At 47.7% G+C, this 20,723-nt stretch overlaps 1 protein-coding gene across 2 annotated transcripts in view; it reads right to left on the minus strand.

Moving 5' to 3' along the window:
- Window positions 1–20,723, minus strand: part of BANP (BTG3 associated nuclear protein) — a 1,679,897-nt gene that overhangs the window by 1,250,434 nt on the left and 408,740 nt on the right. For both annotated transcript variants that reach the window (XM_069636126.1, XM_069636133.1), the window contains one exon: window positions 616–815. In XM_069636126.1, the coding sequence (XP_069492227.1) occupies window positions 616–815 (200 nt within the window). The remainder of the gene's footprint in view (window positions 1–615; window positions 816–20,723) is intronic.

Genomic DNA, 20,723 nt, shown 5'->3' on the forward strand with positions numbered 1-20,723 from the left:
AATCTTCAAACATTCTTTTGCTTCATTTAGTGGGGGCTAAAAGGAGAACTTCCTTTTGACCTGCTGTTTGACTTAATGACATAGGATGCCAAGAAGGAACCATCCTGACCCTCCTCCAGGCTCACCATTCTCAACTCATTTATCACTTTGTCCCGCTACATGTAATAAAGCACCACTAAAGAAAACCAAACCATAAACATTGTGTTGTGCAGATTCTGATCTAGACCCTCTTCGTGACAGTGCTCACAGCAGTTATCACAAGAGCAGCAAGAGGTCATCTTAATCTAGTCTGCTCCTAAACTCACACTACCATTACAGTTACAGTCTCTCTCTCTAAAGTTAAATATGGTCTAGATTGCACCTAGTGTGAAACATTTCTTATCAGATGAAACTCATTCAGGTCAACGCTTCAACTACTCAAATATTTGCTGATGTCAGCATCCATTAAACACGCCTGTACTTTAACTGAAGATTTATTCAATTAAAGATCTCACCAGAGGGGAAAACTGTTACCTGTCATTTACATCACAGCCATGTTTTTGAAGAAAAAAAAAGTACATTACACAAAACCATTTAATGCAGGAAGTGCTCTCAACGCCGACATCTGCCTCTTACCATCGTACTTTATTCCAGGTCTGGGTGGCACCGAGGGGAGAGCCAGCCACCATTGGAACCTGAATAGGGCATTGCTGCTTGTTCATCACCAGGTCAAGTTTCTCTTCTAGTGATTTGCAGGTTGCCTCGAGTGCCTGCAGTTTTGCCTCTATGTTGTCCAGTCGTATACATATTGTTTGGTTAAGTGAAAATAAAAAGGCCTGAAAAGGGAAATACATTTTAATTTAAAAACCAAAAGACAATTTCCAAAATAAATCAAAATGTATACATTAAGTTGCCCTACATAATTATCAAATCCGATACCAAATAATGATAATATGCAGTAACTTTCGTTCTCCTACTTGTAAGCCCTCTCCATTCACATGTTAAAAAATGGTAGATGAGAGGAAACTGTGACAAGTACAATGTTTATTTTGTGGGGGTGTTCGTCAGGGCTGAGCCCTTGCACTTATTTCTGAGCACAAGCACTTACTGTCAGAGACTCTAGTTTTATTATAATGTTGTGTTTTGGCAAGTTTATTATTGTAACTGTAAGTCATTCGTAGTTACCCAGTATGTATAAAAAAAAATGTGCGGCCACGGTTCTACCTCCAAGACAAGCTTGTTGTTATTCATGGACCCGATGAGCCACGCTGGTGTTGCTGTACTAGTATCCATTTTCATGAATAACAACAAGCTGGAAGGGGAGAGTACTGGGTACTCATGCTGCACGTGTCTACAAACTACTCCAGTGTCCCTCTAGTTCATGACTAGGTGGGCAAGCAGATGCATATATGCCAGTGGGTACAGCAAAACAAAAGAGGTGATGGCTGGAAGGTTTAGAATGAATCTTAATTTCTGGCATTGCCAGAGGCGTAGGCAGGGTAGGGCCTGAGGGGCAAGGCCCACCCAAAATCTGTAAATGCCCACTCAGCAGCACTGTGTGGGCATTTAGAGATATTTTTGTGAGTGCAGTGGGCCCAACTACATTAGCATCAGGCCCCATTTGCTAGACGATCCTGGCTATGCCTCTGGGCATTGCTCTGGGCAACCCTCCAGACCATAGACCTTTGCCTGCCAAGCCATTAAAAAAGGGGAAAGACCAAATGCAAATCAGATATAGCCCCACCCCCAAAATGGGCAGTCCAGCCTGAACTGCTTGGTCATATCCCTTCTTCACGAGACCACAATCATCCTCAAACATGTTTCAGCTGAGCCTTGCTCAGCCTCATCTGTGAGGAGTAGCTTGGGTCTCTAGGCCAAGCAGGCACAGGGCCCACATTTGGGCATACGCGTCCCACTCCGGGTGACTATAGCAAAACAAAAGAGGGGATGGCTGGAAGGTTTACAAATATTCTTCACCTCTGGCATTGCTCTGGGCAACCCTTCAGACCATCGTTTTTCGTCCTCCAGGGGAGTGTGCCCGTAAGGAAACAGTGCCGGTAAGCTTACCAACACCATTGTTTCCGGACAGGCACAGTACAAGTCTGTCTGCCGGAGCCGCTGTGCCCGATAGGCCTGCCCCTGCCGGGCACAGTGGCCATGGTAGGCAGACCATCACGGAAGCACCGGCACCTTTATTAACGGCGCCGGTGCTTCTGTGGTCCCCACTTCCATAGAGTCCTATGGGAATGGGGCACAGCATTTTACCAGCACCTGACTTCCCGGACCAGCAGGGTTGGAATCCCCTGGTGTTTCCGGCAAGCCAGCTGCGGGTAAAATGTACAAGTCCAGCGGCAACCTGCTGGTTTTACCGCCACGGTTACGGCCAGACTTGTAATGAGGACAATTGTTTCTACGAATGAGTGTGTGGGATACAGATTAAGCTACGTATAGAGTTATGGTTACCTCCCGCCTCGATGAGCAAGGATGTCAGTTGTCAAACAAAGGGATTGACATTTAGCTCTTGGACGCAGGTTAGCTTGATACAAATTTCTACCAGGGACAACTTTTGACTCTCCAATCCAACTGTTGCCAGAGAAATATACTGATGTTGCATTACTGTGTGTTTGGTCATTTGAATAAAGGTATATTAGGATATAGCTACAGAATATTTAAAGCATTTAATGGATCATATGCAATGGACAGAAAAATATAGTTTGCACCTCATGTGGAAGTTAGATTTGGGCATGTTATGTAGTATGGCCTTGTCTTCCAGAGCTTCGGCTCATTGTTTTATACCCAGGAGTTCGTTTTTAGCCCTTGCGTATCACATTTGTTTTGCTCCTCTGTAGCGGATATGAGTTTCATGTGAATAATTCCTTGGATTCAAACCTGAATCCACACCAAGAGGAAGATGGGAAATCTGCCTGAGAAAGTAGAAAGTGGCACAATCCCTCACCCCCACTGATTTGATGCCAGCTGAAAATGCTTGAATGGATGCATCCTTCCAAATTGGGCCAGGAGTTTTCCCACCAGCCACAAAACCCCTTAAAATTGGAAGGCCAGCAGTACCTGGCAAATCGGTATAGGAGCCTATTCAATACTGAGGATGAATCCATAATTGGTAGCTCTTTTTCTTTTTATAATGGGCTCCGACACTAAAACGTAGTAGTTTAAAGGATATGGAACCATGATGTCAGAGGAGTGAAAAAAAGATATCACTATAAAACAGATTTGTCATTGTATAATCCCACAGATCAGCGTTCAAGCAATCTATAAGACACCAGTGCAATAGTAGGTCCAAAGTTCTCTCACGCGAACCAGGAGAAGAATTTAGTACGAGAGCAGAGAACCTGAACCAGGTCATACCATTCTATGACAAGACTGGAGGCGAGCATTATGCTTCAACTTCTTTAATTTACCACTCTTCAGCAGTTTCAACAAACTCAAAAAACCATAAAATAAACACTGAAAAGCTCTGAAACAGACTTTTCTTCTTTTGAACTACAACTCCCATAGTCTCTGTAGTCCATATCCTTCCATGCTCAGCTTATGACCACATCCTGTCCCTGAGCTCCTCCTCTTCTTTTACTGCTCTTCAAGCATTTAAGTACTACTTTATGCATCTCCCTATTGTGATGTAGAATTTAGCAGCATTGTGTAAAGTTAGTTGTGCATTTATTCAGTAAAGTGTTGTCACTAAGGAGAGCAGGAAAATGCTACAGTTTTAAGTTATATGGTAAATTAGAAAAGCGCTTTTGCATGCTGGTGCGCGAGCAGCCCGTTTGTTTAGTTTCATTATCATTATCTTCGCCAGCGCGGCGAAGGCTTCCCACGGCGCAGCCACCCCGTGCCAAATGACCAGCACTTCAGTGGGTGCGAGCCGACACCGTGGAAGCCTGTGGGTCGCAACATCGCAGAGCCGCCTGCTCTCAAATAAGGCAGCTGAGGCAGCGATTGGGAAGAGCGGGCAGAGCCGCATAAGAGTGGAGGCAGCCCCCTCCTTCGTGGAGGTGGGGCCTGACGCCCGCGAGGATCGCTTGGATCCCCGGCCCCCTCCCTTGGAGAGGAGGGGCTTCACCTCCGCTTAGTTTCCGCATCGCTTCTTCGATGCGACACGGAACAAAGCGGAAGGATGTAGATCGCCGGGCCCGGCGGTGAAAGAAAGGAAGCTAAGCTTGTAGCGTTCGCTATAAAAAGAAAAAATTGATCCTACACACGCGCTCAGTGGAAGTCAGCTGGCTCCAAGCACTCGGAGTGCAAGGGCAGCTGAGATCAGACAGAGGCTTGCTGCTTGTTTGAGACACGGTGCCCAGCACAGAAGGGCCCACTAAGAGAACTCGCCTAGCCCAGGCACACAAGAAAAATAGAAAGTCCGGTGCAGCCACAGTGAAAAGAAAAAAAATATATATAATAAATAGATTTTGGAATTGAATAATCGGGAGGAAGAAGAAGGAGGCAAGACTACCTCTGTCCCATAAAGAGCATCTGAGTGAAAGGGGCGTGCAGCTACACCTGCTACAGGTATTAGAGGCACACAGCATCCTCGATATGTCGGAGTTTGAGTGGAGCGAGGAAGAGCAGCCATCAGACCTGGCGGCCAGCTTCAAAGAGGTGCTGGGGAACTCACTGATAGATGCAGTGGCTTTAGGAGTCAAACCTCTGCAGGACAGGCTGGAGACCTTAGAGGCCATGCTACAGAAGCCAGCAGAGAGCACCATACGGACTGATCGCACGCCCACAGAACCCTCAGAGAAAGGGTCACAGGGGAGTATTAAGGCCCGTAAGAGGAAAGCCCCTCTTGACCCCCAGGGCCCGTTGGAAGTGGCAAAGGAGAAGGCCCCGTAGGTCGTCAATGCTTTCGCAAAGCTCCGAGAAGTATATTTGCTACGTCAGACAGTGCCGGACCTCACGACCCCCACTCCAGGGGAAGATTATGATGGAGATGAGGAACCAAGCTCGGAAGAGGAGCCGGAGGATGGAGAACCTCCCTCTCAGGATGAAGACGATCTGAGAGAAGGAGGAGGAGTGCAAACCCAGCGGGGGGAAAAGGCCCTGCAAGGAAAAACACCTCGATGAGGAGGAAGAAGGGATGTTCGATCCGGAAAGCATCCGGAATCCGAGATCATCAGATTGGCAGCCCTCGCGAGAGTGGCCCAGTATATGACCAAGAGGCTCAGAAAAGCGCTAGACAAGGAGGTCCGCCAGAGACTGCGAGCAGAGTGTCCGAGACCAGATCTCCCAGGGAAAGTGGCCGAGACACCAGAGCTGGACTCCAAGATGCTAACTTTCGTCTCGAAAACAAGCAAAGACCCCCGTAAAGGGATTGATAGATCTTGGAGGAGTTGCCAGGAAAAGGTGTTAGACCTGGCCGGGACACTCGCAAAGATTATGGACCTGGCGGAGAGGGCCAGGGATACAGGAGAAGAAGTGGACCCAGACGCCCTAGCAGGTTTGGCGCAGAGGGCTGTATGCCTCTTGGGGAATGCGAACTGTGCCATCGCGTCCGAGCGCCGAAGAGGCCTACTTTTGAAGATCGACGAGAAGCTTAGTGATTTGGCCTCGTACGAAGCCGGAGAGGCTGCGCAAGGGCTCCTCTTTGGGGAGACCTTCGGCAAGGAGATGGGCCGCTTTGTAGGCACCTGCACGTCCTTGGAGAAGGCGCAAGCTTCCATCCGGAAGATTTTCCCCAACTGAGTTTTTGGAGGGACCAGTCGCCACAGGGGTCGCTCGACTGGTCGCAATCGAGGGGGAAGACGACTCCAGAATCCCAGAGCCCAATACTGGGAGAATAGGCAGCAGGACTCCTTCCGTCCAGAGGGCGCTTCCCAAGGGGTCGCAGAGGAAGAGGATCCGGTCGTGGGCAAGGCTTCACGCAAGGTGAGAGCAGCGTATTATCCCCCGGGGGGGTGGGGACTGGCATGTTTTTGAAAAACTGGCGCAAGCTTTCTAGCGATGCCTGGCTGGTACAAACAGCAGTGGGGTTGAGCCTAGAGTTCGTGCAACCGCCCGTTCAGGAGCACAGACCCCCACCAGCAGCAGCTGGGGCACGCAGAGCAGGAGCTCCTGGATCAGGAGTTAGGCCTACTGGCAGCGAAGAAAACCATAGAAAAGTGCCCCAAGGATCCCAAATTTATAAGCAATATGTTCCTGGTGCACAGAAAAGAGAAGGGGCGACCTGTTATAAATCTAAAAGAACTGAACAGCTGGATAATATACCGCCATTTCAAGATGGAAGGCATCCATCAACGCCGAGATTCGCTCAGGGAGAAAGATTGGCTGACGAGATTGGATCTGAAGGATGCCTACCTGACGGAAGAATTCAGAACTTTCCTAGCTTTTTGCTGGAAAGGACAGCTTTGGCAGTTCAGGACTATGCCCTTCTGACTTGCCTCGGTGCCCTGGGAATTTACCAAGACAATGAAGCCGGTAGCGGCAGCAATAAGGGAGAAAGGAATAAGACTGATCATCTATCTGGACGATCTTCTGCTTTTAGCCGAAGATCGAGAGTCCCTAAAGAACCAGACGAGTTGGGTACAGGAACTGTTAACATCCCTAGGGTTCCTAGTGAACACAGAGAAGTCGGACACCGAGCCAGTGCAGAGACTGGACTTCCTGGGTTTCATCCTGAACACCAGGAAAGCTACGCTCGAACTTCCAGCCCGGAAGATTCACAATATCAAAAGAGAATTGAGAGGGTGTCTGCAGAAGCAGGTTGTGTCACTTCGAACGCTAGCAAGGATTGTGGGGCGGTTGGCAGCCTCTATACAGGCCATTTTTCCAGAGCCCTTACACTATCGAGCCCTGCAGAGGTTGAAGTTAAGACATCTGCAGCAGCGCCTGTGGTATCATCAATTAGTGCCTTTAGACCAGGAATCCAGAACAGAACTGGAATGGTGGTTGAAGAATATGGACGCCTGGAATGGGCGTGCCATTTTCGGAGACAAGCCAGATTTGATTATAGAATCCGACGCCAGCCGACTGGGTTGGAGCGCTTGGTGCGGAAATCTCCAGACAGGAGGGAAATGGAGCGGGGAGGAGCTCCTTTTGCACATAAATTGCCTAGAGTTGTTGGCGGGATCCTTTGCGATCAGAGCCTTCACGACAGGAAAGATGAGGTTATGCATCCTTCTGAAGATGGACAACATATCGGCAGTGCGATACATAAACCACCTAGGGGGCACCAGGTCCAGAATGTTAGCCGAGCTAGCAAAGGACTTTTGGCACCTCTGCCTACAATCAGAGACATCGGCCACAGCGGAGTACCTCCTGGGGTCGCTGAACGTAGTAGCGGACTGGAACTCGTGCTACCTTGCGGATTCCAGCGATTGGAGGCTGGATCCAGCGGTATTTCGGAGGATGACCGAGAGATGGGGACCGATGCACATAGACCTGTTTGCATCCCGGTTGAACGCTCAGACAGCAGAATATTACAGCTGGAGACTGGACCCAGGAGCTCAGGGGACCGATACGTTTCTGCAAGAATGGAGCAGAAGTCCGCATTACGCATTTCCCCCGTTTGTGATGCTGAGCAGAGTCTTGGCAAAGTGCCGGAGGGAAGCAGCAGAGTTTCTATTAGTAGTTCCGCGCTAGAAGTCACAAGTATGGTTTACAACGCTCATGGAGCTTGTTGTGGATTAAACAAGGATCCTCCCGGAAGGAGAGCACTTACTCACATACCCTGTTGGGTCGTATCATCCTCTGAGAGTGAAGGGGACTCTACCGCTCATCGTGTGCAGGATATCAGGAGCGTTGGGCGCTGCAAGGCATTTCGGTGCAGGCTGCACAGCTCATCGCAGAATCCTGGGCTCCATCCACGAGAAGGAGCTACGACGCGGCTTGGGCCAAATGGACTAGCTGATGCAGAGGGAGAGGTGTTCATCCCATTTCGGCACCTGTAGTGATGATTCTGAATTTTCTAGCCCATTTGCTACAAGGGGGCAAGGCGTTCCGTACCATAGGAGTGTACAGATCCGCCATATCGGCAGGACATCTCCCTATCGAGCGTGTGCCGGCAGGAGAGCACCCAGCGGTAGTTCGGCTTATTAGAGGAGCCAAATTTAAAGTTCCCCCAGAGTCTCGTTATAAAGCAGTCTGGGATGTACGAGCAGTGCTTAAGTTGTTGGAAAGTTAGCCGGGGACCAGATATTTATCACTGAAACAGCTATCAGGAAAGCTAGCAATGCTATTGTGTTTAGTTTCGTGTAAACGTTGCAGACGTAAAAGCCCTAGATATAGATAGAAAGTCGTTCGGACCAGGGGGTGTGACTTTTGCAGTAGTGGGTAGGACGAAGACGGGGACATCCTCGGTGCACTACCCTTATTTCCTGAATAAACCTAAATGGTGTGTAGCGAGCTGCGTAAAAGAGCACAAAAGCAGGACTGCTGAATTTAGAGCAGCGAATACTCAGCAATTGCTTATAGCGCGCAGGAAACCTTTTAAGGGAGTAGCCACCGCGACTATCGCCAGATGGGTTAAAGAAGTCATGCAAGTAGCAGGCATTGATGTGGGGAAGTATGGAGCACACTCAGTACGTGGAGCTATGGCATCTAAAGCTTTTAGAATAGGAGTGTCTCTTGGAGATATCATGATAGCAGCAGATTGGTCGAATGATCGAACATTTAAAGAATTCTATTTTAAGCCGACTGAGAATTTAGCGGTCACAGTGTTGGGAAGCTTTGAACAAGCATAATGCTCGCCTCCAGTCTTGTCATAGAATGAAGATTACCCCTGCTTTCTGCGCAGGGAGTCTTAATTCTATTAAAGACTAGGAGGCGAGCATTAAATTCCCACCCGAGAATATGTATTGCAAAGGACATAGAATGATGGTATGTGATAATAATATGCTTGAGATATGCAATACAAGTACACCACCCTGATATTTTCTGCTTTCTATTATTCCTAGGAGAGGAGCAGAAGAACAATTGAAGTGCAAGGCTAGCAGACGTAGCTGCCTGGGTCGAGGAAGTTCGACATTCGTCAGTTCAAGTCGTTGCCAGTTGCAGGACTTAGAGTGGAGTTTTCAGTGTGATTTCAGAGCGAGTAAAAGAGGAGGAACTCAGGGACAGGATGTGGTCATAAACTGAGCATGGAAGGATATGGACTACAGAGACTATGGGAGTTGTAGTTCAAAAGAAGAAAAGTCTTTTCAGACGGTTTTCAGCGTTTTGTTATGGTTTTTTTGAGTTTGTTGAAACTGCTGAAGAGTGGTAAATTAAATAAGTTGAAGCATAATGCTCGCCTCCTAGTCTTTAATAGAATTAATACTCCCTGCGCAGAAAGCAGGGGTAATCTTCATTGGACAGCAGAGAACATCCAGGCAACGGCTACTGTACAGCTAGAGTTAAAACAGGGATTATATCTGCTCAAATGATATTCCCAAAGACCACAAATCTTTTTTTTATATGGTCTTTCCCACCTCCAATCCAAAAAAAGAATGCAACAGCTTCCATCAATTTTATGGAAATCATGTCTCGGACATCCAGATACTTTTGATTAGTTTCATGAGTGGCTGCATTCCCCCCCACTTACTTCCCATAAAGAAATACAAAAACGTTGGCACGCTGCCCCGGATATTAAACAGAACACAGGTACAGTGTGTCTGCCTCGAATTTTGTGTCTTAGGAGGGCAGTAAATCAGTTCCGATTGAGTGCTGCAAACCAGCCACATTGGAGACTGCCGAATGTCATTATTAAAACAAGGCGTTGTCAAGAGAAAGACATGATGTTTCCAGGTATCACTACGTTTTTGATCTGTATAACACATTTGGAGGGGTTCTGGCAAAGAAGGTCGTTATATTTCCGCAGTCTAAGACTTTTACGTTGGATGCTGAGGATGCTTATAGATTTTTCAAGTAACCCCATTCTTTGGGACAGCCGCTGCCACAGATCTGAGAAAGCCCATGCCGAAACTAGGATTCAGTTAACATAAATGTTGGCTTTTCAATGTACAGTAAGAGCACACACACATTCCTACATATTAGAGCATACTGTGCTCTCGCGTTTCTTCAGTATCACAGGGGGTTCTAACTTCAGCAATTCTCATAAAACACTTAGAGGAGGAAGCAGTAACTCACTGAAAAAAATTAAAAGGGCACTTAGTACAGTGTCACAAGGTGTTGACAGTCCCACAGCTAGCGGTCCAGGAATGTAAATTATGTTCTATCAGCTAAGAGTTGTTCCTTCGGCAGCACATTGAAACAACTTGTCCACAACTAGCACATCAAAAATCTTTATTTATAAAGCTGAATGTATTCATGTGTGTGTGTAAATTTGCCCGGCTATATAAATCCACACCGTTGAACCCACGTCTACCACATTTTGGATGGATTTCTCTTTTGTCTGGGGCAAGATTGTAGTATATGTTTAGATGCAAAAAATTAAATCCATAGACACCCTCATTTACTGATGCTCACCCCGATTCACTAAGGTAGGTAGGAGGCAAAATTAAGAAAAGCTTCTGAAGCAAAATGTTTGATGTGTTGGTTATTCCTTTGGAATTTATTACTACTGTATACAGCACGAAAGTGTTTATTAAAACCTTTGTAAAAAGGGAATATTTTGTTTTAAATACATATATTTGTTTTTTCACGCCACTCCAAATATGGGAAATGGCAAGGTTACCGTTTACTTAAGTTCATTCAGAAACAATCAATCTTTCTTGGACATGTTCTCAAATGTGCTGTAGCCATTGAGTGACTGAAACATGCCGCACAAAAAACAAACATCACTTGGAAAAGCCCCACCTGATGCACAGCGAAAATCAATATCAAGAGCCTCTGAAACACAACAACAAACAGCAGCACAACTTGCCGACCAGAGGACAAGAGCAACATCCTCCAGGGCACATGAGTCACCACTCGATCAGGACACCGGCAACAGCGGGTACCCCAGCTAGTCACAACCAAGACTACACATGTCTCACAGAATTAGGGCCTATGGACATGCTGAGCATGTGAGCGTGAGAAATACCAACAATACTTGGGAATGCAGTCCCTCATGTGTGGCATGTTGGTATCCGAGTTTCGAATCATACTTATGGTGGGTTAAATAATTGACATTTTCAATAAGCCACAGTAGAGGTAGTTCAGTCTACCACCTGACAGGACCCAGACGACCGGGCATTTAATCAAATTTAGTGTACTGAGTGCTCATCACACTGCGACCACCACCTGCATCCACCTCATCCAGTGTGTGCCAAAAGCCACCAGGGCCAATGATAGATTGGGTCCAGGCCTACCACATGGATTGTGACCCTACCAACATTTTCCCTTCACCAGGGCATCCATGCAAATAGCAGTTGGCAAAGGGACTAACCAGTTTGCCTAGCATGCCCCCCACAAAATGGCAGTCGCACCCATGCAGGTACTTTGATGATCATCAGGTCCTGAATCCTGACCATCATCACCCACGATTCTGCATTTTAACCTTGTGTGCTACAGACACATCAACCAAGCTGATGATTGCTACTTGTCTCTTTTGGTGCACTGTTTGTCACAGCCACCATATCACCCCTATTTCCCTCTATTACTCTACATTATGTGCCGAGGCATCCTCACATTCCTCGTCACAACACTCCCCTTATTGGTCAAGTGATGATTCCATGATCACACCAGCAGGATTTCACCTTCCACACAGAGGCGTAGCCAGGATGTGGGCCTTGCCCCTCAGGCCCTACCCTGCCTACGCCTCAGCTCCCTCATTCAACCTCTTCTGCCCCCTTTCTTCCACCCTAATCCCCATCAATCTTTTTGAAGTCTGTAGTCTTGAATGGCCAATCGCTCAATTATAAAACAACCTTCATCGGCCACTAGGGGGTGCACAATGAAGTCCTCTTCCGTGTGAGCTCCTCACCCAGCGGTCTCAATAGTGCCCCGAGCCCCCACTTGGAGACCCCCCCACCCCGGAATAAACAGTGATCAGAGGATGATCAGAGGTGATCACACACCGAGCGAAGGAGCGGAAAAAATTGGACAAGTGTACGCATCAAACGAGAAACCCGACTGCTACGTCAAGCTGAGACGGCCCCGGAGGCGGAAAGCAAAAGTGAACCCGGCTCGTGTGCGGCATGAGCTGCGGTGGGAGCTTCCTGGCAACCTGGTGCAGGCGAACCTTGAAGACGCACCAGACCGTCCCCAACCCGTCCGAACTGGAGCAGATCTCCTTTGCCGTGACTCATGGCCTGAGCTGAACACCATGGGAGGCCACAAGTTGAGCGCCCCGCAGATGACCAAGAGGTGAAGCCTCAGAAGACTTGCCACTGGTGTGCACTGGTGTAGGTTCTTGACCTCCCCCCTGGTGCCTCCCATTGCGCGGTGATCGGGACTGCGGTGAACCGCCACAGACACCGCGAACACCCCCCCACCTCCCGCATAGGAGACCGGAGCCAGGGGTAAGTGTGAAGTTCCATCCCACACACGATTCCAGCTCCTTAACTGAAGGCATCAGGGCTCAACCTCATGTGCATCCAATAAGAGCCATCCCCGCTCCCGGCGGCGAGCCCGGTAGACATCAGGACACTTGGCCTGAGCGACACGGCTACACCCTGACCAGCGCGTGGTATAACGTGCAGGGTGGGCAAAGGTTGGTGACAGTTGTGGACCCTACCGTAGATTGTACCCACGGCTCTGCACAGATTGCACACCCAGTAACCATACAAATGGAAGAGCGACCTCAAACACCCAAAGAACCCAAGAAGACAATTGGACCTGCACACTAAAAGGTAAGGAGGGACAAGAATGAGCCGCGACCCCCCCTATAAACGGAACCTAGCGGAGGTGATCAGAGTGGACATACTACCAGGCTGTTACAAAGGGTTGGGCCCCCAATCTTGGGGCGTGTACCCTCCTTCATGCCCTCCTTCATGCACAAGGGGGGGCGAGACGGTACTGAGGGGACTCCTCCGGTGGCATGCAAAGTGCGTAGAAATTAAGGATGGGTCGACCTTCTGGGCCATAAGCCTCCTTCTACTGAGAACAAGCCCCTTCCAACACCATAGGGGCGACACACTGGCTACTCACTGGACTACCATAATATACCCGGCCTGGGTGAGGGTGAGACCCCTGCTCTGGGGCAGGTGCCTTCCTCCAGGATCTGGGCCAGACGCCAGTGGAAGTAACTGGGGTTGTTCATCAGTATAGAAAAGCAGACTGACATCCCGCCTGCGGTTCCCATCATAGTGTGAAAGCAAGCAGTGAAATTGCCACCGGACTTCACCAGTACCCACGAGAGAAGCGGTGCACTCGGAAGAGATGTAGACTTGCCCCACCCCCCCTTTCACAAACAGCGACTTGGTACGAAATGCCCTTGGTGCACGAGTAAAAACCAACCACAGGGGCTAAAGCACTCGCAAGCCAGTCTATGCAGCCAAAGTGCCCTCAGGAAGTAAATTGAGTGACAAAAAACGGACCCTGTCCATCCACTGCCTGGACAGTCCCCCATGTTGAGAGACCCCACGATCTAACAGAGACTACCCACCTTAGTATCCTTGGCCTACGCCTCGTGAGCAGTGAGAAACCAATCTAGTACGCTGCACCACCCCAAGGAAGGGACAGTAACCAGTCAGAAAAGTGGAGAAGCACCCGGAGAGGTAGGTGAGAATCAACTCAAGGCTCATGTCTTCAACGCCTACATACATGAAGAAGACCCTATGAGGACATACATTCCGCTGAAACAAACAAATCCTCGTTGACATCATAAAAGGAAGGGCCCAGGTGAGTCCCTGGCCACATGGTCGGGGTGATAACCCAGCTCACTAGAACCTGCGAGGGTTGGGCCCCCACAGCTGTTTGGGGCATGTGTCCTCCCCTCCAGGGAGTGGAACAATGCAAACACACAGGCCAAAATTTGCACCCCAATGAAAGGGACAAAGGGCTCAATCGCTGGCACGCATTTGCATCTGCAACTGTGAACTTGTACCAACTGGTACTGTCGGTCTAGAAAAATGGACACCTCTCACAATTGACAGCAAACGTATTTTGGTGGCCGAAGGCCAACCGTCTCATGTACATAACGATAGAAATACAGGTTTCCGAGCTTGACCAATGAGCTGCCATTTTGATGTAACAAGGATCGCCATTTTGTTTCCTAACGATTGCTCATTGCTTTCTGTTCACACTGCTTCTCAGCACATTTCTGCTTACTCTGCTCAACTGTTAACATTGTTGTCTGAACGTGAAAGGACAAGGCCGCATGGCTGCGAGGCTAATAAGAGTTCGTTGAAACACAACATAGGCAGCTCCGGGGAGGAATGCCCGGCTCCCTCCCGAATGTAGCCTTGAAGGAGAGCCGCACGGCATTTAATCATTTCACAGCTGCTAGCCTATCTCGTTATATGCTAGAGAATGTTAGAATAAAGCAGCTAAAGGCTTGAATTATGCTCTTCTTACGGCCCCCCTTTTCCGAGCCCTGTAGAGCGTGTCGGCTCCCAGGACACGAATAGCACCTCAAAAATAGCAAGGTCTGCAATGTGACTCTTCCCCCGTATGTAGCTCGCTTACAAGAACAGAAGCACTGTGTTCTGTTCAACAAAGAAAAGATGTCTCCACACTTCCAAGGTTGCATATTGTTGCTAGAATAGATGTTTGAAGGTGTCATATTCGTCGAAATTGTCCATCATCAAACCGAGTTCAAAGAAACCCAATAAAGGGGGGTATTAAACATGTCACAGCTGATTGTATGATATGCATTTTGTATATATGTAACAGATGTACGTAATTGGCTCTCTTGCGTCCCTCGAGGTCTAGAGATACACGTCGCGGGGCATGAGACCGAGTGAGCCAACTGAGACTATTTGCTTTGCAATAAACCCTAGCTTTGGGAATACAACACAACCTCGTGTCTGGCGTATCAATCGTGTGAGGTGACTTGCCTTGATTCCATAACGCAAGGTACCCCTAGGGGCCCCTTTCAAGATGGCGCCCGAATAGGGACCCCCCCACTTGTTCCATCGTGTACGTTGTAATTGAGTAAAGGCGGAGAACGACGAGGACAGGACGATCGAGCCGGGATCAAGAGGTGTTTGGGGCGCCCTGTAGAAGTGATGAGAGATTCCTTTGCAGATCTGCAGACATCTGATCCCTGATCGACGTATCTGGCCAGAGAACAAGGAGGCGAGGGTCCCGAAACGAGGTACAAGCCAGGAAACGCAGACACGACATCATTGGTTGCGTCAGTATACAGACGACTTGTGTCCTGGAGGACAATTTGATTTATCAGGTGAGTCATACCCCGATTCAAAATAATCCTGATATTGGTTGAGAGTTGACTTTGCAAAATCAAACGCCCTAGGTAAGGTTGATAAACCAAGAGGAGATTGAAACATGCCTGGGGTATTGTCCACCCTAGCGGGGTTTTTCCGCTGCGGTAGACAATCTTTGGAAGATGGCCAAATTGCACCACCTGGGGGAACGCCGGTGTATGAGATGTATGTGAAGTATGGTGTGGGAGCGATAATATTCTGTGAGACTTGGCATATGCAAACCAGAAAGCAACAAGACCATCAGTGGCCGATAAATGGTAGTTTTGAGATAGCGAGAATAGATAAACTGGAAAGGGTGTTGATAAGAAAGAAAGCGTGTCCCGCAGCATTTGATATCGATGAGGACTGGAGAAGGGAAGCAATGCTCCGATTTAGAGGTAGAGCGAAGCATGCGCGCAGGCATAAATCGAAAGGTGAAGTAGCGGAAGAAGAGGAGGAGGAGTGGACAGAGAGTCTAAGGAGGTCAGGTAGACGTGACCAGTTGAATATAGAAAAAATATACCCACAACAAGAATTGCACGTAGCAGGTGAGGTGATGGAAAACATAATGATCCATACAAAACAAGGCCAAAGATCAGAAGCGAGGCAAAACACGTCAGTAACTATTGCTCAAGCCCCTCACATAGCTCAAACTCTCCCTCCCGTACCTCAAGCCCTCCCACAGCCACAGACCGTGCACGTAGCACTTCCTATTAGCCAACCAGGACACAGCAGACACTCCCCATTCCTACTGTCCCATCAGCACCTCCCGCCCTAGATACAGACTCGGTACCGTCCGTCCCTCCAGGGGTTGAAGTTGAAACCACGGGGGCGAGAGGCGGGTCTGAACAAAGTAGATGCACAAGGGTAACTCGCAGTGCGATCAGCAAAGAAAGGAAGGTGGAATTGCAGCAACAGGCAGAAATGTATATAGACGGGAATGATGGGACGGCAGCATTGGCTTCGATGTATGACTTCCGAAGAAGCAACGAAAGACAGGTAGTGTTGGAATGCATGGGTGAATATTTGGTGGAGAGATGGAAACAGTTAATTGGGAAATTACCACCGCAGCGATTGTTAGATTTGAATGCATTAGCACGCTGTAGAGAAAGAGATGAAGAAGTAAGGGAACATGTGTATGGACTTTTTGAGCTTAAATATGAATTGGATAATGATTATGCTGAAATGTTTACTGCACCTGGGTACAGGGGTAAGGATATCGGGAGAGATAGGAGGGAAGTGCTAGGGCCACATAATCAACGGCAACAGTTACCATCGCCGGGGCGAAAGGCGATGATGGACGAATTATTGTTGTTAAAACAGGTGGGGGAAGACTTGAAAGCATGCATACTGAAAACAAGGGTGTTACTGCAGCAAGTAGCAGGACATAATAGAGGAAGAGGGAATGCACAAGGGAGGAGTAATTTGAATATGCATGGGGGCCATTTGGGACCAAATCAGTGTGCATACTGTAAGGAGGAAGGACACTGGCGAGCGCAATGTCCACATTTACAGAATAGAAATGGAACTGGCCAGAGAAGACAACACAGAGGGCACCAAGGAGCGAATGGACCAAATAGGAATAGTATGCAGCAGCACCACAATAATGAAGGTAAACAAAACCAAAACCAAGCCCAAAACCAAAGTGCTCCTAACCAGAGTCAGGGTCAGCAAAACCAACAGTATGGGAATCAGAGTGGGGGAAATAGAGGAAAGAATGGGAACATTTTCAATACACAGCCAAATACGTATTACATTAAAAGTAGTGACTACACATCGGATGATGTGTTATTTCCCCAATAGGACAGCCCAGGGCAGGGGTCGGAACCAGTGTCTATTCCCGTGAATCAGAGAGGACCCTACGTAGAAATGAGAGTCGGGAATGAGGAGCACCGCTTCCTTGTAGATACAGGAGCGCAAAAGTGTTCAATAGACCATCACTTGGTTCCGGATATACCACTGTCAGGGCAAAAGAATGTTTCCGTAGGGTTCGCAGGTACACCAGTCATAAACCCAGTATCCCAACCAGTCCCAGTTACTATAGGACCATTCACTGAACATTGTCCCTTTCTCCTAACAGAAAATTGTGGGGAGAACTTGTTGGGATTAAGCTCGTTGAAAAAGTTAGGCACGATTATACATTGCACGTCCGAAGGGGTGTTTCTGACGATTTGGCCACAAGATGCCCCTGTGTCAGAATTCATGTCTGAAACTTTGCCAGGAGAGTAAAGAAAAATGTCAACCTGTATATGGGCAATGCATTATAACGATGTAGGATGCTTGAAGATAGAGCCAGTAAGGATCATTTTGAAAGAAGGAGTTACACTGCGCCGAATTCCCCAGTATAAAATTTCGGCTAACGGAGAGAGAGGATTGAAAAGTATTGTTTCAGATTTGGTGAAATTAGGGGTAATTGAAGAAATTACAGGCAGTACATGTAACAGCCAGATTCTTCCAGTGTATAAGAAAGGAGACAATGAAGTACCATATCATTTCATAATTGATATGCGCGCGCTAAACAAAGTAGTAGATCCACAATTTCCTTTGGTCCCAGACGTCACTACAATATTGACAATGATACCTGCCTCAGTAGAATACTTTAGTGCAATTGATCTAAAAAATGCTTTCTTCAGCATTCCGGTGGACAAGGACAGTAGATATTTGTTCGCGTTCACATTAGGGGGATGATCATTTACATTCACGCGCATTCCACAAGGATTTACAGAAAGTCAGAGTATTTACAGTAGAGCGTTAAAAGAGCAGCTAGACATGCTAGAATTACCAGTGGGGTGTGTACTATTGCAATACATAGTTCTGTTGATCGCTGCTGATCCAGAAGAGATTTGTAAAAAGAGCACCGTATTACTACTGTCACACCTAGCGGCACATGGCCATAAAGCTAGTTTGAAGAAGTTTCAATATAATTGAAAGGGGGTAGCTTATTTGGGCTACCTACTTTCGAAAGAAGGGAGAAGGCTAACGCCAGAACGCATAGAAAGTATTTCTTGTATGCCTATTCCAAAGACACAGAAAGGAGTCAGAGCCATAATAGGCATGGCTTCTTATTGCCGGCAGTGGATCTGTAATTTTGCAATAATTGTGAAGCCCATGGTGCTATTAACTAAGAAGGATGGGGTGATGCCTTTGCAGTGGAATGAAGAATGTCAGAGAGCGTTTGAACAATTGAAAACTGCATTATTTTCTGCTCCAGTTTTGGGCACACCAAATTATGAAAAAGTTTTTAGATTGTTTGTATGCAAGAATAAAGGATGTGCATTGGCTGTTTTGACACAGGAACAAGGTGGAAGAAATAGGCCGTGCGGCTATTTTTCTTCTGCGCTGGTCCCTGTAGCGCGCGCACTACCACGATGTTTGCGATCTGTCGCGGCGGCTGCTGCGTCGGTGAAACAAACGGAAGGGATGGTATTGGGTCATACTTTAATTCTGATGGTGCCACATGCCATAGATGTCCTATTAAATAGGACACAGACGCAACATCTCACCTCTGCTAGACTGACAAGATATGAAATTATCTTATTCGTGCCCCATATCCATATTATGAGGTGTAGCGCTTTGAATCCTGCAGAATTAATGCCACTGCCCATAGAAGAAATTGGTGACAACGAATCACCACCCCATGATTGCTTGATGGTCACTAAGGAAGAAACGCAGGGGAGAGTTAATTTAAGTGACATCCCACAAAAGGAGCCAGATGGAGAGTTATTTTGTGACGGCTCTTGTTTTAAGCTACCTGATGGCACGTCAACTGCCGCTTACGCTATCACTACCCTATAGAGCGTTGTAGAAAGCAAAAGAATCCCCTACAACTCGGCACAAGCCGCAGAAATAATAGCATTGACCAGAGCCTGTGAGATTTCTGAAAATGTGAACGTGAATATCTATACTGATAGTCAGTATGCTTTTGGGGTGGTTCATAACTTTGGTCGACTCTGGGCTGAGAGGGGTTTGACATCGCATGGGGCCAGAATTCAACATGGCCCTTTGATTTTACGATTGCTGTCTGCACTCACGTTTCCAAAGCGCCCAGCAATAGTGAAATGCGAGGCACATAAAAAGGTAACATGCAAAGTGGGAGAGGGAAGCGTATTTGCAGACAGAATTGCGAAACAAACTGCCACTGATTTGAATAATAAAATGATGACAGTCCAGACTGAGGAAGTACCCTGTATGATAGAAGATGGAATTGCCACTGTGAAAGAAATGCAGGCCGAAGCCACGGCCAATGAGATACAAGGGTGGGCAGAGGGCTCTGCTGAGTTAGATTTAGAGGGTTGTTGGGTGGACAAGGAAACTAAAAACTGGATGTTGCCAAATTCCTATGTAACTGCAATGGTCACAATGGCTCACAGCCCTACCCACATCCGTGCCAAGAAAATAATAAACACCTATCTACGGTATGGAAGAATGTAAACATAAAGAAGAATGCAAAGAGGTTGGTGCAGAACTGCATTACGTGTTTACAACACAATGTAGGAAAGGGAACAATGACTCCAATAGGCAGTTTTGGCCCGCCCTCTATGCCTTTTGAGGTAATCCATTTTGATTTCATAGAGATGGAGAGGTGCCAAAACTTGAAATATGATCTGTGCATTCAGCAAGTGGGTGGAGGCATATCCCTTAAAAGACTGCACAGCAATGAGTACGGCAAAAGTAATGCTTAAAGAATACGTTTCCCGTTTTGGCTTGCCTCGTGTCATATGGTCAGATAACGGTCCACATTTTGTGGGCGCAGTGGTATTACAGATATGTGCAGGTCTTCAGATTGATAAGAGATTTCATAATTCGAGGCATTCGAGTTCGGCCGTTCTTGTTGAGAGGCACAACGGAATCCTCAAGTCAAAAATTAGCAAGATATGTGCAGGAAGCAAGTTGAGTTGGGTGGATGCATTACCGATAGCGCTATTGTGCATGCGTACGTCTGTACAGGCTAGAACTGGGCTCTCCCCGTATGAGATTGTGATGGGGAGGCCGGCGAATGTTTGGTGCGCACCTCAGCCAAAGCGACTGAGTGAAGTGGAGCATCCTGTACTTAGCACTTATTGTGGCCTTTTAATGCAGAAATTGCGTTTGATTCATCAGCAGGTGCAGGAGGCTCTACCCGTAAGATATACTGGTCCGGGGCACGCGCTGGAGCCAGGAGACTGGGTGCTGCTTAAGAACTTTGAGAGAAAATCATCATTAGCACCCAGGTGGCGCGGCCCCTATCAAGTGCTTCTGGCAACGCAGATGGCAATACGGGTGGATGGAAGGAAGGTGTGCATCCATGCCACCCATGTCAAAAAGATCCCATCTTCACTGAAAGACTTGCCAAATCCGGACCCACCGGAACGAGACAGCGGTCCCAGAACGAAAGAAACTGCTGCCAGTCCACCGCCGCTAAATCTGTCCGAGCGGGAAGTGAAACTTGAAAGAAAGCCTGAAAAGATTGCCAAAAAGGGGGAAAAGCAAAGAGTGCGCCAACGTTGCCCAGCAGAACCTACATCGCTG

The sequence above is a fragment of the Ambystoma mexicanum genome, chromosome 1q (genome assembly GCF_040938575.1).
Source record: "Ambystoma mexicanum isolate Mex_15411 chromosome 1q, UKY_AmexF1_1, whole genome shotgun sequence".
Taxonomy (NCBI): Eukaryota; Metazoa; Chordata; class Amphibia; order Caudata; family Ambystomatidae; genus Ambystoma; species Ambystoma mexicanum.